The sequence below is a fragment of the Erpetoichthys calabaricus genome, chromosome 16 (assembly GCF_900747795.2).
Source record: "Erpetoichthys calabaricus chromosome 16, fErpCal1.3, whole genome shotgun sequence".
Taxonomy (NCBI): domain Eukaryota; kingdom Metazoa; phylum Chordata; class Cladistia; order Polypteriformes; family Polypteridae; genus Erpetoichthys; species Erpetoichthys calabaricus.
The window spans coordinates 34,173,216-34,193,484 of record NC_041409.2 but is presented as its reverse complement, the minus strand read 5'-3'; the positions used below and the strand labels follow the sequence as shown (position 1 = coordinate 34,193,484).

The 20,269-nt window shown below is 47.0% G+C and overlaps 1 protein-coding gene across 1 annotated transcript in view; it reads right to left on the bottom strand.

The window, feature by feature from the left end:
- The window catches only part of ryr3 (ryanodine receptor 3), a 535,616-nt gene that overhangs the window by 198,833 nt on the left and 316,514 nt on the right, over positions 1 to 20,269 (bottom strand). Inside the window, exons 40-41 of the mRNA XM_051920096.1 lie at positions 6,160 to 6,433; positions 1,118 to 1,232 (exon numbers count right to left, since the gene is read on the bottom strand). Coding sequence (XP_051776056.1) covers positions 1,118 to 1,232; positions 6,160 to 6,433 — 389 coding nt within the window. The remainder of the gene's footprint in view (positions 1 to 1,117; positions 1,233 to 6,159; positions 6,434 to 20,269) is intronic.

Sequence of the window (20,269 nt, the reverse complement as noted above, 5' to 3'; positions counted from 1 at the left end):
GCTCTCCCAAGCCATCTACTGACTTCATAGGAAGAGTCACCAGAGACATGAATGTCTCTGCCGTGGTAAGCAAACCTCTCGATGCGGTCAACACTCTCTCTGCAGACAGACACTGCTGAGAGGTCGTTAAAGGCCTGGATTTTGGTTTTAATCCAGGACTTTTGGAAGCCCAGAGACTCAGATTCCTTGCTCAGTCTCTCGAGACCCAGATCAGAGCCTCCATTGACTCCATGACGATCACAGCATTGTCTGCCAAATCAAGATCAGTGAATCTTTCTTCACCAATAGATCCCCCACAGCCGATGGATCCAATGACCCTGCTCAATAACCAATCCATGCAAGCACTAAACAGGGTAGGAGCAGAACACACACCTGACAAACCCCAGAATCAACTGGGAAAAACACAGAGGTTCTGCCTCCACTCTGCACAAGACTCACAGAGACAGTGTACAGCTGGCCATGACATCCAGCAACTTCGGGGGGATCCCACAAAGTCTCAAAATGTCTCAGAGAGCAACTCAGTTAACTGAGTCAAACGCTTTTCGAAAATTGAAAAAGGCTGCAAAGAAACTCTGCTGATATTCGCGTTTGTGTTTCGTGAGAACCCTCAATTCCAGGATGCAGCTGATGGTATACTTCTTAGGCATAAAACCAGACTGTTTTGGTCACTGGTAGTTCAGATATTGAGGATGACCATAGCGAGGGCCTTACCCGGCACTGAGAGCACTGTTATGCCCCTGTAGTTGCCACAATTCAGGCGATCACCCTTCCATTTACAGACAGGGATATCTAGTTCCATTTTCCAGTCAGTTGGGATGACAGCCGTCTTCCAAATGGAAGCAAAGGTTGCTTGCAATGCTAGGAGGACAGCCTTTACACCCTGGATACCACAGATCCCTACAGCCTTCCCTACCCTCAGCTGGTTCACTACCTGTGCAATCTCAGTGAGACTGAGTGGTTCACAGATAATTGGAGAATCAGCTTCAAGAACCGTGGACTCAGAGATGTCAAACGTCCTAGCAAAAGGATCAGCTTTAATAAGGAGTGGTGCAGAGTGTAAAACAAAATATGCCTCTGTCTGATGAAAGAACTGAGGAAATCAACTGCAAATAAATACCTGTGATTTGTCACCTCCTAGTACATTCACCATGACTTCCATAACGGTTTCATGCATGCCCAATACTCTCATTAGGTTGGGGTGTTGGTAGAACACCTTATTATTCATGATATCCCTGGGAGAAAAAAAAAGTGTGTTAGCAATGTACAATTTAAAATTAAATGAAGAATTTTGCCATAAAAAAATTTTGTGCTTGTGTGCTGCTAGTGGTTGAAAAGTGAGGTGCTGGCAGGCTTCACAGCCCTCGACTCTTTCAACTTTACAAACACATTTTATTTTCAGTTAGAAATAAATATAATTAAAAACTGCTTATCTGTTAATCAGTTAATCACACCATTACATCACAAATTAATTGCTTCACTTATTACCTTTCATCTGGACTCAGTTTTAAGGCCCTTTCTATTTGTTTTCATAACATACAATTTGCAGCATCATTAGGGGGTTACACTGTGAATAGGAAATAAACACTATACTTTTATGTGGCGTCTTTCCAAACAGAATACCGTCTTGAGGAGTTTTATATGTTGTTTCTGTATTTCTACATATGGAGAACTGTCAGGGTCACAGGAAGAGTCACAGGTAGGAACTGAACTAACAGTTTTGTGCTTTTATATAGCCCCTTGCCATAGTAAACACCTTGCTGAAGTGCTCTACATGGGCAGTATGGTTCCCTCCATAGTATTTGGAGTACTATTAAGTTATATAGTAAGACAGCTGTGGCAAATGACTAAACACCCGCTATATAAAAAAAAAATAAATGAAGTATACTTTAATGCAATATGCTGTGATCTGTTTATAATAATAATAATAATAATTCTTTGCATGTTTATGACTTTGACTTGTGGATTTTCGTGGTAGGGTAAGTTGATGTGGGGAAAGCATCAGATCAATGAGTCATAAGAACAGCAATGAATAAATGGATGACAAGACAGTGTAAATCAACCTTTAGTTTATGAACCATCACTGAGCACAACTGTTTTTTTAATATAACTAACTGTGCTGTTGAAGATGGATGGAAATCTAAGTGATTAAATTTGTTAATGTTTGAAGTGCACTATGCATTGCCTATGTCTCAGTTATATGTCATTTAGTATGGCATTCGTAAAAGCATGGTTAATGAATGTGATGCACCATCTTTTGAAGTAACAAACATAATGCATTTTATTACTAAAAATGTTTGTGATGTGTCATTTATTGGATTGACAGAGACCTATCAACCATGACTGACACACACACACTTATTTTTTTATTATGGTGGAAAAAATGCAATACAAATTCACACAAAATGTAATATTTATCCATCCATCTGTTCGCCCATCCATCCATCCCCTAACTAGCTTATACTGTGCAAGTTTGTAGGAGACCAGAGCCTATTCTAGCAACACTGGGTGCAAGATGTGAATCAGTCTTAGAAGGGATGCCAGTCCGTCTCAGGAAGGCACACAATCACATTTACTCAAGCTGCTAGATTTTAGAGTCACCAATTAACCTAATAGTCAGGAATTCAGGACGTGTCGGCAACACTAGAGCACACATAAGAAACCCCATACAGACATAAAGAGAACGTGCAAACTCAAAAATGGATAACAACTAGGTGCCAGATTCAAACCAAGGAAGTTGGATCTATACGGCAGCAGTGCTGATCAGTGTTCCTTCTAATATAATATAATATAATATAATATAATATAATATAATATACTGCGGTGGGTTGGCACCCTGCCCAGGATTGTTTCCTGCCTTGTGCCCTGTGTTGGCTGGGATTGGCTCCAGCAGACCCCCGTGACCCTGTGTTCGGATTCAGCGGGTTGGAAAATGGATGGATGGATAATATAATATAATATAATATAATATAATATAATATAATATAATATAATATAATATAATATAATATAATTGTGGCAGGTGGCCGGGTGCGGCCCTCAATCAGCCGCCTATATAACGAGCCGCCGCCCTACAATCAAGGCTGGAGTCGGGTGAGGAGGTGGACGAGGTCAGAGGAGGCGGCAAGGAGAGGCCCTGAGTGTTGTGTTTGTGAGGAGAAGAAAGTGGCTGCTGGAAGCCTGGACTTTGGGAGTCAGTGGGGGTTTGTTGTGTGGTGCACATAGAGACTGTTGTATATAGTAGAAGTGTAAATAAACGTGGGGTGATGGACTGCAACATGTCTGCCTGTCTGTGTCCGGGAAGCACCCTTTCACAGTGGCGTAGTCAGCAGGAGGCTCCACCTGGGTCGAGGTGGGGACCTGTAATGTTGGAAAGTTTTGTGAAAGGCCCGGCACAGCAGGCAAACTCACCCACGTGCCGCAGGGGCGGCGTGCACCCAACCCCGCACATACCGGGAGTGTCGCGGACCACGGGAGGTCCGCTATTGGACTCTTTTGTGTTTCAGGGGCAGCTTGGGAGCGCGGCGGCGGCAGCTAGGAGAGCTGCCGGGAAGGAGATGCTGCAGCCGCAGCAGCCGCGGAGCTGCCCAGAACCTCGCCCTCGAGTGTGGAATAAGGGCGAGGAGGCCGCAGACCGAAGGTCCCTCCTCGTAGCAGGCACGGGATCGGGCAGCATGTCCTGTCCTCCCGCCAATGATCGGTCAGAGGCGGGAGCTGGGAATGTCCGTCTCGTGCCGAGAAGAAACCCGAGTGGGCTGCAGGGAAGAGCCCACGGAGAGCAGTCGGCGGGTGATGCCGCCTGGAAGGTAAGCACACCGCCGACTGTCTCTCTCTCTTTGGCGGTGATATTGCAGGAGCTGCAAAAGCAGCTGCGCCTTGTGCTGTCGCCGCCAGCCGAGTGATGTGCCCTCCGGGCGGAGACGCTGGACTCAGGAGGGATGGCAGTGGCGTCGGATCGAGAGCCGCAGGCAGAAGAGGATCGGCGCGCTGCAGGAGCTCCTGGACGGAGAGGCACAGCGGGGAAGGTAAGGGAGACCGACCCTGTTAAGCTCTGGACGCCAGCGAGGCTGGGTCTGCCCTCTTACAATGGGCAGATCCGAACCGCTGTGGCGTCCCAAAATAAAAGGAGGAAGCGGCTTGGGGAAGCCAGTTCCTCCGATAAGCGAGGACATGCTGCTGGGTGCGCGTGTCCCGCAAAGGGCCGTCCTCTGCGGAGGCAGAGGAGAATCCCGCAGCTAGAGAGGTGGAAACAGAGCGTGATCCCACTGGTGATTCCGTGGCGGGGAGCACGGACTGCTCGGGCTGGGAAGCCGAGAAAGGGAGCATCGGGGCGCCGATCGGGGCCGAGAGCGTTGGCCCAGCTGAGGACGAGACAAGGGGCTGCGTCAGGGCAACGCCTCCGCCCTTGTTTTTCTTTTGTATTGACAGGATCGGGCCCTAGGCTACAGTGTGTCGGCTTGCCGTCGAGGGGTTCCCGTCCTCCCGGAATGGTTCGCTGGTCCCAGGAGGTCTCAGTTAGCGGGGGTGTACTGTGGCAGGTTAGCCGGGTGCGGCCCTCAATCAGCCGCCTATATAACGAGCCGCCGCCCTACAATCAAGACTGGAGTCGGGTGAGGAGGTGGACGAGGTCAGAGGAGGCGGCAAGGAGAGGCCCTGAGTGTTGTGTTTGTGAGGAGAAGAAAGTGGCTGCTGGAAGCCTGGACTTTGGGAGTTGGTGGGGGTTTGTTGTGTGGTGCACATAGAGACTGTTGTATATAGTAGAAGTATAAATAAACGTGGGGTGATGGACTGCAACATGTCTGCCTGTCTGTGTCCGGGAAGCACCCTTTCATATAATATAATATATTACTGTTAGGTTGAATTGCAATTTCAAATAGGCTCCCTGTATAGTTCCGTGTGTGCATGTGATAATGTCAAACCCTGAGGCCAGGGTTGTTTTCTATCTTGTGCCCAATGATGCTGAAATAGTCTCTGTACCCTTGTGACCCTAAAGTGGATTAAGCAGATTTAGATTTAAAATGTTAAATTATGCTATAATATAATATAATGGGTGTGGCAAGAAGATGTGAAGTTTTTCAGGGTGTTGTGGGGTGAGAGTGAATGTGGTGGAGGTATATATAGTGGGATGGCAATGTGTTAAACTAAATGCAGTTTCAGTGGCTATTAACAACTGATCATTGCTGCATTATATGTTCGAAAATACTGAAATACTCCGTGTAAAGCACAAAGTCAATCAGTAGGATTAAACAATTCAGACCAGTAAATAAGACAAGTTAAACAAAAACCTACATTTCTTAATTATTATTTCAACTACTTTATTTCTTTTCTAAGTCAATGCAACCATTCATGTCATTCTTCTAAAAATCATCACATCCACGCACAATATATATATATATATATATATATATATATATATATGAAGTGATAAGATGTCTGCCCATCTCATGTCCATGCCCCTGCTTGGTTGTAATGTCTCCGGCATCCACAAGAGGGAGTGAATGATCTATGAACATGTATAAGTGGCCAGCACAGGACAGAACACTGTAGGGAGAATGTGTGTGAGTCACATTCTCCAAAACAGGGCTGGAATGTCTGTCAGAAGGGCAACAAGAAGCACAAGGAAAGAGGAATGCAAGGGCTAGAATCTCCAATGAAAAAGGAAAGGGGATGTAAGACATATCCAGTGAACAGAGGTTCAAAAATGCATGACGCAATCCAAACAGATGGACCTCCAATTAAACCCATTTCAATAAATGGGTTATTTGCTGTGCTAGTTATAATATCCATCCATCCATCCATCATCCAACCTGCTGAATCCGAACACAGGGTCACGGAGGTCTGCTGGAGCCAATCCCAGCCAACACAGGGCACAAGGCAGGAACCAATCCCGGGCAGGGTGCCAACCCACCGCAGGACACACACAAACACACCCACACACCAAGCACACACTAGGGCCAATTTAGAATCACCAATAATATAATATAATATACCAGGTTGCAAATCAGAATTGGTTAATGGACTGAGTGGACTGACTGAGCGCTCCACATCTTGACGCTTGGTTTAATGTCCCTTGTGATCCGTATGAGAAGCAACACCAGTCACCCACAGGGTGCACTCATATAATTCCTCCACTGAAAACAACAAACACAAAATGATTCTTACCCTAATCCATCAATCATCAGCTTCTCCTCCTCTTTCCCCATCCTGACACTAAGCAGGGACCTGATTTGCCCCAATGAAGCCAAAAGGTTGATAGTGTCCTGGACTGAGGCTGCACTAATGGAGTAAGCCTTCCTCAGGGCTCTCAGAAGCTCACCAATGCTGTCATACTGTCGACGGAGGAGGCTAAACATGGCCCGCACCAGCTCTGGGTCCTGGATGTGGGACTCCTGTGCCCAGCTGACCATGGTTTGAGATATCAGCTCTTTAAGGGTTGCTGCAAAAGAAAAAAAAATATAAAGAAGATGGAATTCTAGTTTGAAATTAACCTAAACTCTTGGTGTTGAGGTGTCACTTGCTGCACTCGGGTCCCAATCCTGGTGGTTCGTTGTGTGGTAGGGGTGTTGTAACACGCCATCAGTGCATGCTTCCAACCTCTAAACACTGTTTGTTCTAAATGAGAATGCTGCAAGGCTGCAGAAGGTGGTCTTTAGTTTTTATGATCATAACACCAGTGTGGACAGAGTCAGCCTTGGCCTTCATGACTCCAAATATATGCCTGGCTATCACTTTCTTTGTTAGTTAACATACATTCTTTGCCATATGCTGCAGAGTAGCTAGAGATGCTACTAATGCAAATATCTCATGGTCCTTCTGGAAATTAGTGAAAAAGAGACATTGAGATCAACTAGATCAAGATGAATTTGCTCCATAACCTTTTAGTAATATATCCAAAATTGCATGTACATCTGTCTTCATTACAACAGTCTCACTAACAGTAAAGGATCTCTGAAACAGGTTTACCTAAAGAACCACTTCAGTACCACTCCTCTAAGGATGTCAGTAGTTGACTTTATGTTTAAACTGTAACATTTGGTTTTCTCTGATGTAACAGTCTTACGCGTTTGTCACTTTTCCCCTATTGCCTTTATTAAGTATAGCACTTTCGTTTCAGATGCTGACAATAAAAAGCATTATGGAGAAATCAAAGTACCTAGTGAGAACATTCTATAGATAGATAGATACAGTGCATACGGAAAGTATTCACAGCGCATCACTTTTTCCACATTTTGTTATGTTACAGCCTTATTTCAAAATGGATTAAATTCATTTTTTTCCTCAGAATTCTACGCACAACACCCCATAATGACAACGTGAAAAAAGTTTACTTGAGATTTTTACAAATTAATAAAAAATAAAAAATTTGAGAAAGCACAGGTACATAAGTATTCACAGCCTTTGCCATGAAGCTCGAAATTGAGCTCAGGTACATCCTGTTTCCCTTGATCAACCTTGAGATGTTTCTGCAGCTTAATTGGAGTCCACCTGTGGTAAATTCAGTTGGTTGGACATGATTTGGAAAGGCACACACCTGTCTATATAAGGTCCCACAGTTGACAGTGCATGTCAGAGCACAAACCAAGCATGAAGTCAAAGGAATTGTCTGTAGACCTCCGAGACAGGATTGTCTCAAGGCACAAATCTGGGGAAGGTTACAGAAAAGTTTCTGCTGCTTTGAAGGTCTCAATGAGCACAGTAGCCTCCATCATCCATACGTGGAAGAAGTTCGAAACCACCAGGACTCTTCCTAGATCTGGCCGGCCATCTAAACTGAGCGATCGGGGGAGAAGGGCCTTAGTCAGGGAGGTGACCAAGAACTCGATGGTCACTCTGTCAGAGCTCCAGAGGTCCTCTGTGGAGAAAGGAGAACCTTCCAGAAGGACAACCATCTCTGCAGCAATCCACCAATCAGGCCTGTATGGTAGAGTGGCCAGACGGAAGCCACTCCTTAGTAAAAGGCACATGGCAGCCCGTCTGGAGTTTGCCAAAAGGCACCTGAAGGACTCTCAGACCATGAGAAAGAAAATTCTCTGGTCTGATGAGACAAAGATTGAACTCTTTGGTGTGAATGCCAGGCGTCACGTTTGAAGGAAACCTGGCACGATCCCTACAGTGAAGCATGGTGGTGGCAGCATCATGCTGTGGGGATGTTTTTCAGCGGCAGGAACTGGGATACTAGTCAGGTTAAAAGGGATAGATGACTGCAGCAATGTACAGAGACATCCTGGATGAAAACCTGCTCCAGAGCGCTCTTGACCTCAGACTGGGGCGACGGTTCATCTTTCAGCAGGACAATGACCCAAAGCACACAGCCAAGATATCAAAGGAGTGGCTTCAGGACAACTCTGTGAATGTCCTTGAGTGGCCCAGCCAGAGCCCAGACTTGAATCCGATTGAACATCTCTGCAGAGATCTTAAAATGGCTGTGCACCGACGCTTCCCATCCAACCTGATAGAGCTTGAGAGGTGCTGCAAAGAGGAATGGGCGAAACTGGCCAAGGATAGGTGTGCCAAGCTTGTGGCATCATATTCAACAAGACTTGAGGCTGTAATTGCTGCCAAAGGTGCATCGACAAAGTATTGAGCAAAGGCTGTGAATACTTATGTACATGGGATTTCTCAGTTTTTTTATTTTTAATAAATTTGCAAAAACCTCAAGTAAACCTTTTTCACGTTGTCATTATGGGGTGTTGTGTGCAGAATTCTGAGGAAAAAAATTAATTTAATCCATTTTGGAATAAGGCTGTAACATAACAAAATGTGGAAAAAGTGATGCACTGTGAATACTTTCCGGATGCACTGTAGGTAGGTAGGTAGGTAGGTAGGTAGGTAGATAGATAGATAGATAGATAGATAGATAGATAGATAGATAGATAGATAGATAGATAGATAGATAGATAGATAGATAAAGAGCCTTAAAAGCTATTTAACATAAAGACAGCATCAATGCTTAGACTGAAAGTGCTGTACCAATTAATTAAAATGCAAGACTATGTTTAGTCGAAAGGTTCAATATAAAAATAACCACCTAAGGCACAAAATATTGTTTATATGATATACATTATTAATTCCCAAGGGGAAATTGCCTTTTCACATTTACCTTTGGGGGTCAGAGCACAAGGTCAACCCTTGTACATTGCCCCAGGAGCCATTTTCAGGTTAAGGGCATTGCTCAAGGGCATTGCTCAAGGGTCTAGTGGAATAGGATCCCTTCTGGCAGTAATGGGATTTGAGTCATCTGTCTTCCAGATAACAGTGCAGATCCTTAGCCTCTGAGCCACCATTCTTTCAAAGGCACTCTAATTATAACCAACCACAGGTCGATTTAACAGTGTTTGCAGCAATGGTCAACATACTAAACTTTAATGCACACTGATAGCATTTTCTATGCAAGGATCTTTTTTAAAGCCACTTTTATAATGACTCTTGCAAGTGACTGTATAAATCATTTTGCGAGTGTGAGACTGCTTTATAAAACAAAGGTGGACTAAATACTTGTGTGGTTGTTGAAAGTCATTACTACTGAATTTTATTGAGACGTAAAAGCCACTCGATTTATGTTGTTTCTTTTTTGTATCTAAACAGACAAGGCACATGCATTTGTGAATATTTTAAACAAAGATGAAAGCAAGACTTGGTCTGCTCTCACCTTATTCTGTCAAACCCATTCTGAAGAAGTCAAGCTTTCTCTTCTCGATTTAAATAAGTCAAGCTCAGCATGAAGAGCATGTTACAGAAAGAAAAGCTTCACTTATAAGGAATGGAGAACCACAAAGCGATGAATAACTGTCACTCATTTCCGATCAGCACCATTTAGGATCAGCAACGTGGCACATTTTTGAACACCCCCCAGAGACGTTAACAGGTGCTGGGTGATGGTTCAGCTCCATAAACAAATAGATATATTTTCCTCCTAAAATGTGCTGCATATGGTAATTTGAGCTTTCCCTGAAACACTATAAATCACCACAGCTGAGGAAGCTAAGGCTATGAGAAATGCAGCACGAAACTGGAGATGCAGACCTGATGATTCTCACAGCCTGTTGAGCTACCATTGGCTATTGCAAGGCTACTACTCTGTTTTAAATTTTTGTTTGTGCATTGCCCCTGGCTAGTGTGTCAGAGACACGTAATACTAAATATAATACTGTCTGCCTGTGAAGGCCTCTGTGACTCAACTATTATGCACTAACTCAAAGAAAGCTGAGAAGAAAGGTAAAGTAAAAGGAACAAAGGAAATATTAAGTACTATTATCCTTAATAAAAGGATAAGTGTCTATGTGTCTGTCTGTGTGCCCATCGGGTTGCTATGTCTATGTTGTTGCAAAAGATGGCACATCGCAAATATTTTTAGTAAGAAAATGTGTTGTATTTGTCATTCCAACAGATGGTGTATCAGAAACATAAACACTACTTTTTTCAAATCCCACACTAAATGACATATAATAGAGACTCTGGCATTGCATGTGCACTATAAATGTTAATGCTGAGGTCTACATTAATTACTTGCAATTCAACTTGTCTTAAATGGGAGTAGCAGGTCTAGTATACAGTATAGTACATATATATACATACATACATACATATATATATATGTCTGTCTGCTTCCCATACATATACATATATATATATATATATATATATATATATATATATATATATATATATATATACACATATATATATATACTGTATATATATTGTCACAATCTCGCACATAGGGAGCCACGTAAACACCCGATGCGCAGTGTAGTATATCGTGCCAAAGGGCAAAGGTGGGGTACTAACCTCTCTTTCTTTATCTCTGCAGAAAGCAATGCCGCCATGAAAACACCCGGACTCCCTAGCCACGCGCTACCACTTCCGCATTCCTTCTGTCCCACTGGTCCACCTGTGATGACTCCCATACTTCACCACGGTTCCTTCCCAGAATTCCATCTGTCTGTTTCCGGTCCCACCCCATAAATTGCTCCCTTCCATCATAACTAAACTGTCTGTTGTAACGCTGAATGCAAACACTGACCTGTGCAATAGTCTAATAATAATAATAATAATAATAATACATTTTATTTATATAGCGCCTTTCCCATGCTCAAGGCACTTACAGAATATACGAAAGAACGGCAGGGTATACAGTATAGTAGTCTACAGTATACGGGGCCAATCGCCCTGCCAGAGCCCAGGCCTTTGAGTTCTGGGATAAAATGGGCCGCTGGCCGAGGCCAGATATCAACCAGGCCCGCCAAGTATTAGAACAAGTAGCCTGTGAGGGGCTAGTTAACGCGATACCAGAGTATCTCGCCCAGCAGGTCCGGCGGCATCCTTATAAGGATATGAAAGGTCTTCTAGAGGTCCTCGAGCATCAACTCACAGTGAACCGAGTCAGGGGGTCGGAGAAGCCTGCTCACGGAGTCCGACAGGGGCGTGTCACCAACCCTGAGCCCACCCGTCACACTGTGGAAGCTCTGGCAAAACCTAAGGAGAAACGATCTGTTGTATCGAGCCACGGACCTTGAAGGTGAGGTAAAGAAGTAGTTGCTAGTGCCACGGACCTTCCAGCGGGGGGTCTGTGAACTGGCTCATGCCCACCACCTAGGTGCCCATCTAGGGGCCGAGAAAACCTTGGAGAGAATAAAGCTCCGATTTTAATTAATTAAAATTAATTAGGAGGAGGTCCGATGTTTCTGTCAGTCCTGCCCCGACTGTCAGTTATGTCAGATACCTAGGAGGGACTGTGCACCTCTCGTTCCGATTCCCCTCCTTGATGTCCCGTTTGAAAGAATCGGAGTCGATCTTGTAGGACCCCTGGAGCCTTCGAATCGTGATCGCAGATACATCTTAGTTATGGCAGATTACGCAAGTCGATAACCAGAGGCGGTTCCTTTGCGCTTCGCTAACACGAAAAATATCGCACGGGAATTGGTAGGCCTTTTTTCCCCCGAGTGGGAATACCTAAAGAAATGTTTACGGACCAAGGTACTCCCTTTACTTCGGATACGTTCAGGGAGGTTGCCAAGTTATTCCGTATTAAGCATCTAAAAACGTCTGTTTACCACCCTCAGACGGATGGGTTAGTACAGCATTTTAACCAGACCCTTAAACAGATGCTCCGCAAGGTAGTCAAGGCGGACGGCAGGAACTGGGACCAACTTTTACCCCTCGTGCCTTCTGCCTATCGGGAGGTGCCACAAGCCTCCACAGTCTTTTCCCCTTTTGAACTTCTATACGGCCGCCAACCCCGGGGCATTTTGGACGTTCTCAAAGAGGGTTGGGAAGGGGAGGCTCCTCTCTCCACCAATTTTTTAGAGTACATCGCGCAAGTGCGCGATAGACTAGATAAAATTCAACCCCTCCTAAAAGAACATATGTCGCGAGATCAAGCAGCGCAGGCGCGGAATTATAACTGGAACACATCCATTCAAGAATTCCAACCGGGGGACCGGGTGATGGTGCTCGTGCCCACTTCCCATTCAAAATTGTTAGCCCATTGGCAGGGCCCATACGAGATTAAGGAGAGAAAGGGGCTCATTGATTATTTGGTGAAGCAGCCAAACCGTCGACAGAGCGAGAGAGTTTATTACGTGAACTTGTTGAAACTGTGGAGGGATCGGGAGGACCGCCCTCGCACCGAAACGACCCTCTCCCTTTTCTCAGGAAAATCGGTCCTTGATCTCGGCCCCAATTTGTCGTCCCACCAGCAACAGAAGCTAGAAAATGCGATCCTGTCTGTCCCAGAAGTGGTCAGTGAGGCACCAGGCCGCACCTCGCTGATTGAACACGACATTGTGACAGACCCCGGGGTGGTAGTTAGGGAACGGCCCTATCGCCTCCCAGAGGCAAAACGTGTGGAGGTGGAACTAGAAGTGCATCGGAAGCTGGATAAGAACATCATAGAAGAGAGTCGCAGCCTGTGGTCCAGTCCCATCGTCCTTGTTTCTACGCCAAAATGGCTCTTGGAGATTCTGAAATGACTTTAGACGTTTTAATCAGGTCTCCAAATTTAGATGCCTACCCCATGCCCCAAGTAGCTCATTGAGCGCCTGGGTACGGCTCGTTACTTGACTACTCCTAACATGACAAAGGGATACTGGCAAATTCCCTTAACGGCATCCACTAAAGAGAAAACAGCCTTCAGTACCCTCAGTGGGCATTGGCAATATACGGTGCTCCCATTTGGGCTGCACGGGGCACCAGTGACCTTTCAGCGTCTGGTAGACAGAGTGCTAAAGCCCCACCAGTCCTACTGTGCCGCCTACCTTGATGACGTCATCATCTGTTCTGGCACCTGGGAGGAACATATCTTGCAGGTTTACGCCGTCCTCTTAACGCTAGTGAAGGTAGGCAACCGCATTAATCCATGAAAATGTTTCTTTGGATTTAACAAGGCCAAATATTTAGGCTACCTGGTGGGGGGAGGACTGGTGAAACCACAGTGCTCTAATATTAAAGACATCCTGGAATGGCCCCATCTGATAACCAAGAAACAGGTGCAAGCTTTCTTGGAGTTAGCAAGTTACTACCGCCGGTTCGTACCTCGATTCCCCATTCGGGGCCCCACCCTTGAGAAATTTAACAAAGAAACGGGCCCCTTTATATGTGGTATGGGATAATGCAGTGGAAAGAGCATTCAGTGACCTTAAGACGGCACCAATATTGAGAAGCCCTGATTTTTGTCTCTCTTTTATCCTCCAGACCGATGCTTCGAATACAGGTCTAGGCGCAGTGCTGAGCCAAAGCATCGACGGTGTCGAACACCCCGTGATCTACCTGAGCTGGAAACTGCTGGACTGGGAGACAAGGTATGCAGCCGTGGAGCGGGAGGCTTTGGCAATCAAGTGGGCGGTGACTCACCTGAGGTACTACCTATTGGGCTGCGAGTTCACCCTTGTGACGGACCATGCCGCCCTCCAGTGGTTGGTTGTTCACAAGGAGTCGAACCCCCGAGTCACCAGGTGGTTTTTGGACCTTCAGCTGTATAAGTTTACCGTCACTTATCGCCGGGGTAACCTGCAGGCCAACGCTGATGCTCTCTCCCGGGTTCACGACCTCTCGGTTCGGTCCATCCGACCCGATGGGTCTAGGCTGAGGGGTGGTCATGTCATGCATGCGGCCATAGGAAGCCACGTAAAGACCTGATGCGCAGGGTAGTATATCAATATATATATACAGTATCTCACAAAAGTGAGTACACCCCTCACATTTTTGTAAATATTTTATTATATCTTTTCATGGGACAACACTGAAGATATGACACTTTGATACAATGTAAAGTAGTCAGTGTACAGCTTGTATAACAGTGTAAATTTGCTGTCCCCTTGAAATAACTCAACACACAGCCATTAATGTATAAACCGTTGGCAACAAAAGTGAGTACACACCTAAGTGAAAAATGTCCAAATTGTGCCCAATTAGCCATTTTCCCTCCCCGGTGTCACATGACTCGTTAGTGTTACAAGGTCTCAGGTGTGAATGGGGAGCAGGTGTGTTAAATTTGGTGTTATTGCTCTCACACTATCTCATACTGGTCACTGGAAGTTCAACATGGCACCTCATGGCAAAGAACTCTCTAAGGATCTGAAAAAAGAATTGTTGCTCTACATAAAGATGGCCTAGGCTATAAGAAAATTGCCAACACCCTGAAACTGAGCTGCAGCATGGTGGCCAAGACCATACAACGGTTTAACAGGACAGGTTCCACTCAGAACAGGCCTCGCCATGGTCGACCAAAGAAGTTGAGTGCACGTGCACAGCGTCATATCCAGAGGTTGTCTTTTGAAAACAGACGTATGAGTGCTGCCAGCATTGCTGCAGAGGTTAAAGGGATGGGGGGTCAGCCTGTCAGTGCTCAGACCATATGCCGCACACTGCATCAAATTGGTCTGCATGGCTGTTATCCCAGATGGAAACCTCTTCTAAAGATTATGCACAAGAAAGCCCGCAAACAGTCTGCTGAAGACAAGCAGACTAAGGACATGGATTACTGGAACCATGTCCTGTGGTCTGATGAGACCAAGATAAACTTATTTGGTTCAGATGGTGTCAAGCATGTGTGGCAGCAACCAGGTGAGGAGTACAAAGACAAGTGTGTCTTGCCTATAGTCAAGCATGGTGGTGGGAGTGTCATGGTTTGGGGCTGCATGAGAGCTGCCCGCACTGGGGAGCTACAGTTCATTGAGGGAACCATGAATGCCAGCATGTACTGTGACATACTGAAGCAGAGCATGATTCCCTCCCTTCGGAAACTGGGCCGCAGGGCAGTATTCCAACATGATAACGACCCCAAACACACCTCCAAGACGACCACTGCCTTGCTAAAGAAACTGAGGGTAAAGGTGCTGGACTCCAGACCTAAACCCTATTGAGCATCTGTGGGGCATCCTCAAATGGAAGGTGGAGGAGCGCAAGGTCTCTAACATCCACCTGCTCCGTGATGTTGTCATGGAGGAGTGGAATAGGATTCCAGTGGCACCTGTGAAGCTCGTGTGAACTCCATGCCCAAGAGAGTTAATGGTGGCCACACAAAATATTGACACTTTGGGCACAATTTGGACATTTTTCACTTAGGGGTGCACTCATTTTTGTTGCCAGTGGTTTAGACATTAATGGCTGTCCATCCATCCATCCATTGTCTCCCGCTTATCCGAGGTCGGGTCGCGGGGGCAGCAGCTTGAGCAGAGATGCCCAGACTTCCCTCTCCCCGGCCACTTCTTCTAGCTCTTCCGGGAGAATCCCAAGGTGTTCCCAGGCCAGTCGTGAGACATAGTCCCTCCAACGTGTCCTGGGTCTTCCCCGGGGCCTCCTCCCGGTTAGACGTGCCCGGAACACCTCACCAGGGAGGCGTCCAGGAGGCATCCTGGTCAGATGCCCGAGCCACCTCATCTGACTCCTCTCGATGCGGAGGAGCAGCGGCTCTACTCTGAGCCCCTCCCGGATGACTGAGCTTCTCACCCTATCTTTAAGGGAAAGCCCAGACACCCTGCGGAGGAAACTCATTTCAGCCGCTTGTATTCGCGATCTCGTTCTTTCGGTCACTACCCATAGCTCATGACCATAGGTGAGGGTAGGAACATAGATCGACTGGTAAATTGAGAGCTTCGCCTTGCGGCTCAGCTCCTTTTTCACCACGACAGACCGATGCAGAGCCCGCATTACTGCGGATGCCGCACCGATCCGCCTGTCGATCTCACGCTCCATTCTTCTCTCACTCGTGAACAAGACCCCGAGATACTTAAACTCCTCCACTTGGGGCAGGATCTCACTACCAACCCTGAGAGGGCACTCCACCTTTTCCGGCTGAGGACCATGGTCTCGGATTTGGAGGTGCCGATTCTCATCCCAGCCGCTTCACACTCGGCTGCGAACCGATCCTGAGAGAGCTGAAGATCACAGCCTGATGAAGCAAACAGGACAACATCATCTGCAAAAAGCAGTGACCCAATCCTGAGCCCACCAAACCGGACCCCCTCAACGCCCTGGCTGCGCCTAGAAATTCTGTCCATAAAAGTTATGAACAGAATCGGTGACAAAGGGCAGCCCTGGCGGAGTCCAACTCTCACTGGAAACGGGTTCGACTTACTGCCGGCAATGCGGACCAAGCTCTGGCACCGATCGTACAGGGACCGAACAGCCCTTATCAGGGGGGCCGGTACCCCATACTCTCGGAGTACCCCCCACAGGATTCCCCGAGGGACACGGTCGAATGCCTTTTCCAAGTCCACAAAACACATGTAGACTGGTTGGGCAAACTCCCATGCACCCTCCAGGACCCTGCTAAGGGTATAGAGCTGGTCCACTGTTCCGCGACCAGGACGAAAACCACACTGTTCCTCCTGAATCCGAGACTCGACTATCCGACGGACCCTCCTCTCCAGGACCCCTAAATAGACTTTTCCAGGGAGGCTGAGGAGTGTGATCCCTCTGTAGTTGGAACACACCCTCCGATCCCCCTTCTTAAAGAGGGGGACCACCACCCCGGTCTGCCAATCCAGTGGCACTGTCCCTGATGTCCATGCGATGTTGCAGAGGCGTGTCAGCCAAGACAGTCCTACAACATCCAGAGCCTTGAGGAACTCCGGGCGTATCTCATCCACCCCCGGGGCCCTGCCACCAAGGAGTTTTTTGACCACCTTGGTGACCTCAGTCCCAGAGATGGGGGAGCCCACCTCTGAGTCCCCAGGCTCTGCTTCCTCATTGGAAGGCATGTTAATGGGATTGAGGAGGTCTTCGAAGTACTCCCCCCACTGACCCACAACGTCCCGAGTCGAGGTCAGCAGCGCACCATCCCCACCATATACAGTGTTGACACTGCACTGCTTCCCCTTCCTGAGACGCCGGATGGTGGACCAGAATCTCCTCGAAGCCGTCCGAAAGTCGTTCTCCATGGCCTCCCCAAACTCCTCCCACGCCCGAGTTTTTGCCTCAGCAACCACCAAAGCCGCATTCCGCTTGGCCTGCCGGTACCTATCAGCTGCCTCCAGAGTCCCACAGGACAAAAGGGACCGGTAGGACTCCTTCTTCAGCTTGACGGCATCCTTCACCGCCAGTGTCCACCAACGGGTTCGGGGATTGCCGCCACGACAGGCACCGACCACCTTACGGCCACAGCTCCGGTCAGCTGCCTCAACAATAGAGGCACGGAACATGGCCCATTCGGACTCAATGTCCCCCACCTCCCTCGGGATGTGGTCGAAGTTCTGCCGGAGGTGGGAGTTGAAGCTACTTCTGACAGGGGGCTCTGCCAGATGTTCCCAGCAGACCCTCACAACACATTTGGGCCTACCACGCCTGACCGGCATCCTCCCCCACCATCGAAGCCAACTCACCACCAGGTGGTGATCAGTTGACAGCTCCGCCCCTCTCTTCACCCGAGTGTCCAAGACATGTGGCCGCAAGTTCGACGACACGACCACAAAGTCGATCATCGAACTGAGGCCTAGGGTGTCCTGGTGCCAAGTGCACATATGACCACCCCTATGCTTGAACATGGTGTTCGTTATGGACAATCCGTGACGAGCACAGAAGTCCAATAACAAAACACCGCTCGGGTTCAGATCGGGGGGGCCATTCCTCCCAATCACGCCCTTCCAGGTCTCACTGTCATTGCCCACGTGAGCATTGAAGTCTCCCAGCAGAACGAGGGAGTCCCCAGAAGGTATGCCCTCTAGCACACCCTCCAGGGACTCCAAAAAGGGTGGGTACTCCGAACTGCTGTTCGGTGCATACGCACAAACAACAGTTAGGACCCGTCCCCCCACCCGAAGGCGAAGGGAGGCTACCCTCTCGTCCACCGGGGTAAACCCTAATGTACAGGCTCCAAGTTGGGGGGCAATAAGTATACCCACACCTGCTCGGCGCCTCTCACCGGGGGCAACTCCAGAGTGGTACAGAGTCCAGCCCCTCTCAAGGAGATTGGTTCCAGAGTCCAAGCTGTGCGTCGAGGTGAGTCCGACTATATCTAGCCGGAACCTCTCAACTTCGCGCACTAGCTCAGGCTCCTTCCCCTTCAGAGAGGTGACATTCCACGTCCCAAGAGCCAGCTTCTGTAGCCGAGGATTGGACCGCCAAGGTCCCCGCCTTCGGCCTCCACCCAACTCACACTGCACCCGACCTCCTTGGCCCCTCCCATAGGTGGTGAGCCCACGGGAAGGGGGACCCACGTTGCCTCTTCGGGCTGTGCCCGGCCGAGCCCCATGGGTGCAGGCCCGGCCACCAGGCGCTCGCCATCGAGCCCCACCTCCAGGCCTGGCTCCAGAGTGGGGCCCCGGTGACCCGCGTCCGGGCAAGGGAAAACGCCGTCCAAAATTGTTTTTCTTCATAGGAGGTTTGTTTAACCGCTCTTTGTCTCATCCCTCACCTAGGACCAGTTTGCCTTGGGTGGCCCTACCAGGGGCATAAAGCCCCGGACAACAGAGCTCCTAGGAGCATTGGGACACGCAAACCCCTCCACCACGATAAGGTGGCGGTTAAAGGAGGGGCTGTGTGTTGAGTTATTTTGAGGGGACAGCAAATTGACACTGTTATACAAGCTGTACACTGACTACTTTACATTGTCTGAAAGTGTCATATCTTCAGTGTTGTCCCATGAATAGATATAATAAAATATTTACAAAACTGTTAGGGATTCGGGGGAAGAGATACTGTATATATATATATATATATATATATATATATATATATGTGTGTGTGTGTGTGTGTGTGTATGTACAGTGCCCTCCACTATTATTGGCACCCCTTGAAAATATTAGTAAGAAAGGTTAGAAAAAAATCACTGCTGAAGAACCGTCATCTTGCACTGAAAAAATGAGAAACATCTGACTTATAATTGAAACAAGTTCATTCAAAGAAAAACAAAGCCTTCATCAAGAAATAAATATTTTTAACAAAAACACATGTATCACAAACGTTGCCACCCCTGCATTTAATACTTTGTAGAACCTACCTTTGCCAGTATAACAACACAGATGTACATGTGCTTTCTCAATTTTTTTTATTTTTAGTAAACTTTTTTCACGTTGTCATTATGGGGTGTTGTGTATAGAATTCTGAGGAAAAAAATGAATTTAATCCATTTAGGAAAAAGGCTTTAACATAACAAAATGTGGAAAAAGTGATGCGCTGTGAATACTTTCCGGATGCACTCTATGTATGTGTATATATATATATATATATATATATGTATACAGTCATATGAAAAAGTTTGGGAATCCCTCTTAATTCTTTGAATTGTTGTGTATCGTTGGCTGAGTTTTCAAAGTAGCAACTTCCTTTTAATATATGACATGCCTTATGGAAACAGTAGTATTTCAGCAGTGACATTAAGTTTATTGGATTAACAGAAAATATGTAATATGCATCATAACAAAATTAGACAGGTGCATAAATTTGGGCACCCCAACAGAGATATTACATCAATACTTAGTTGAGCCTCCTTTTGCAAATATAACAGCCTCTGGCCGCCTCCTATAGCCTTTGATGAGTGTCTGGATTCTGGATGGAGGTATTTTTGACCATTCTTCCATACAAAATCTCTCCAGTTCAGTTAAATTTGATGGCTGCCGAGCATGGACAGCCTGCTTCAAATCATCCCATAGACTTTCGATTATATTAAAGTCAGGGGACTGTGACGGCCATTCCAGAACATTGTACTTCTCCCTCTGCATGAATGCCTTTGTAGATTTCAAACTGTGTTTTGGGTCATTGTCTTGTTGGAATATCCAACCCCTGCGTAACTTCAACTTTGTTCTTGGAATGCAGTGTTCTTCTTCCGCCATGC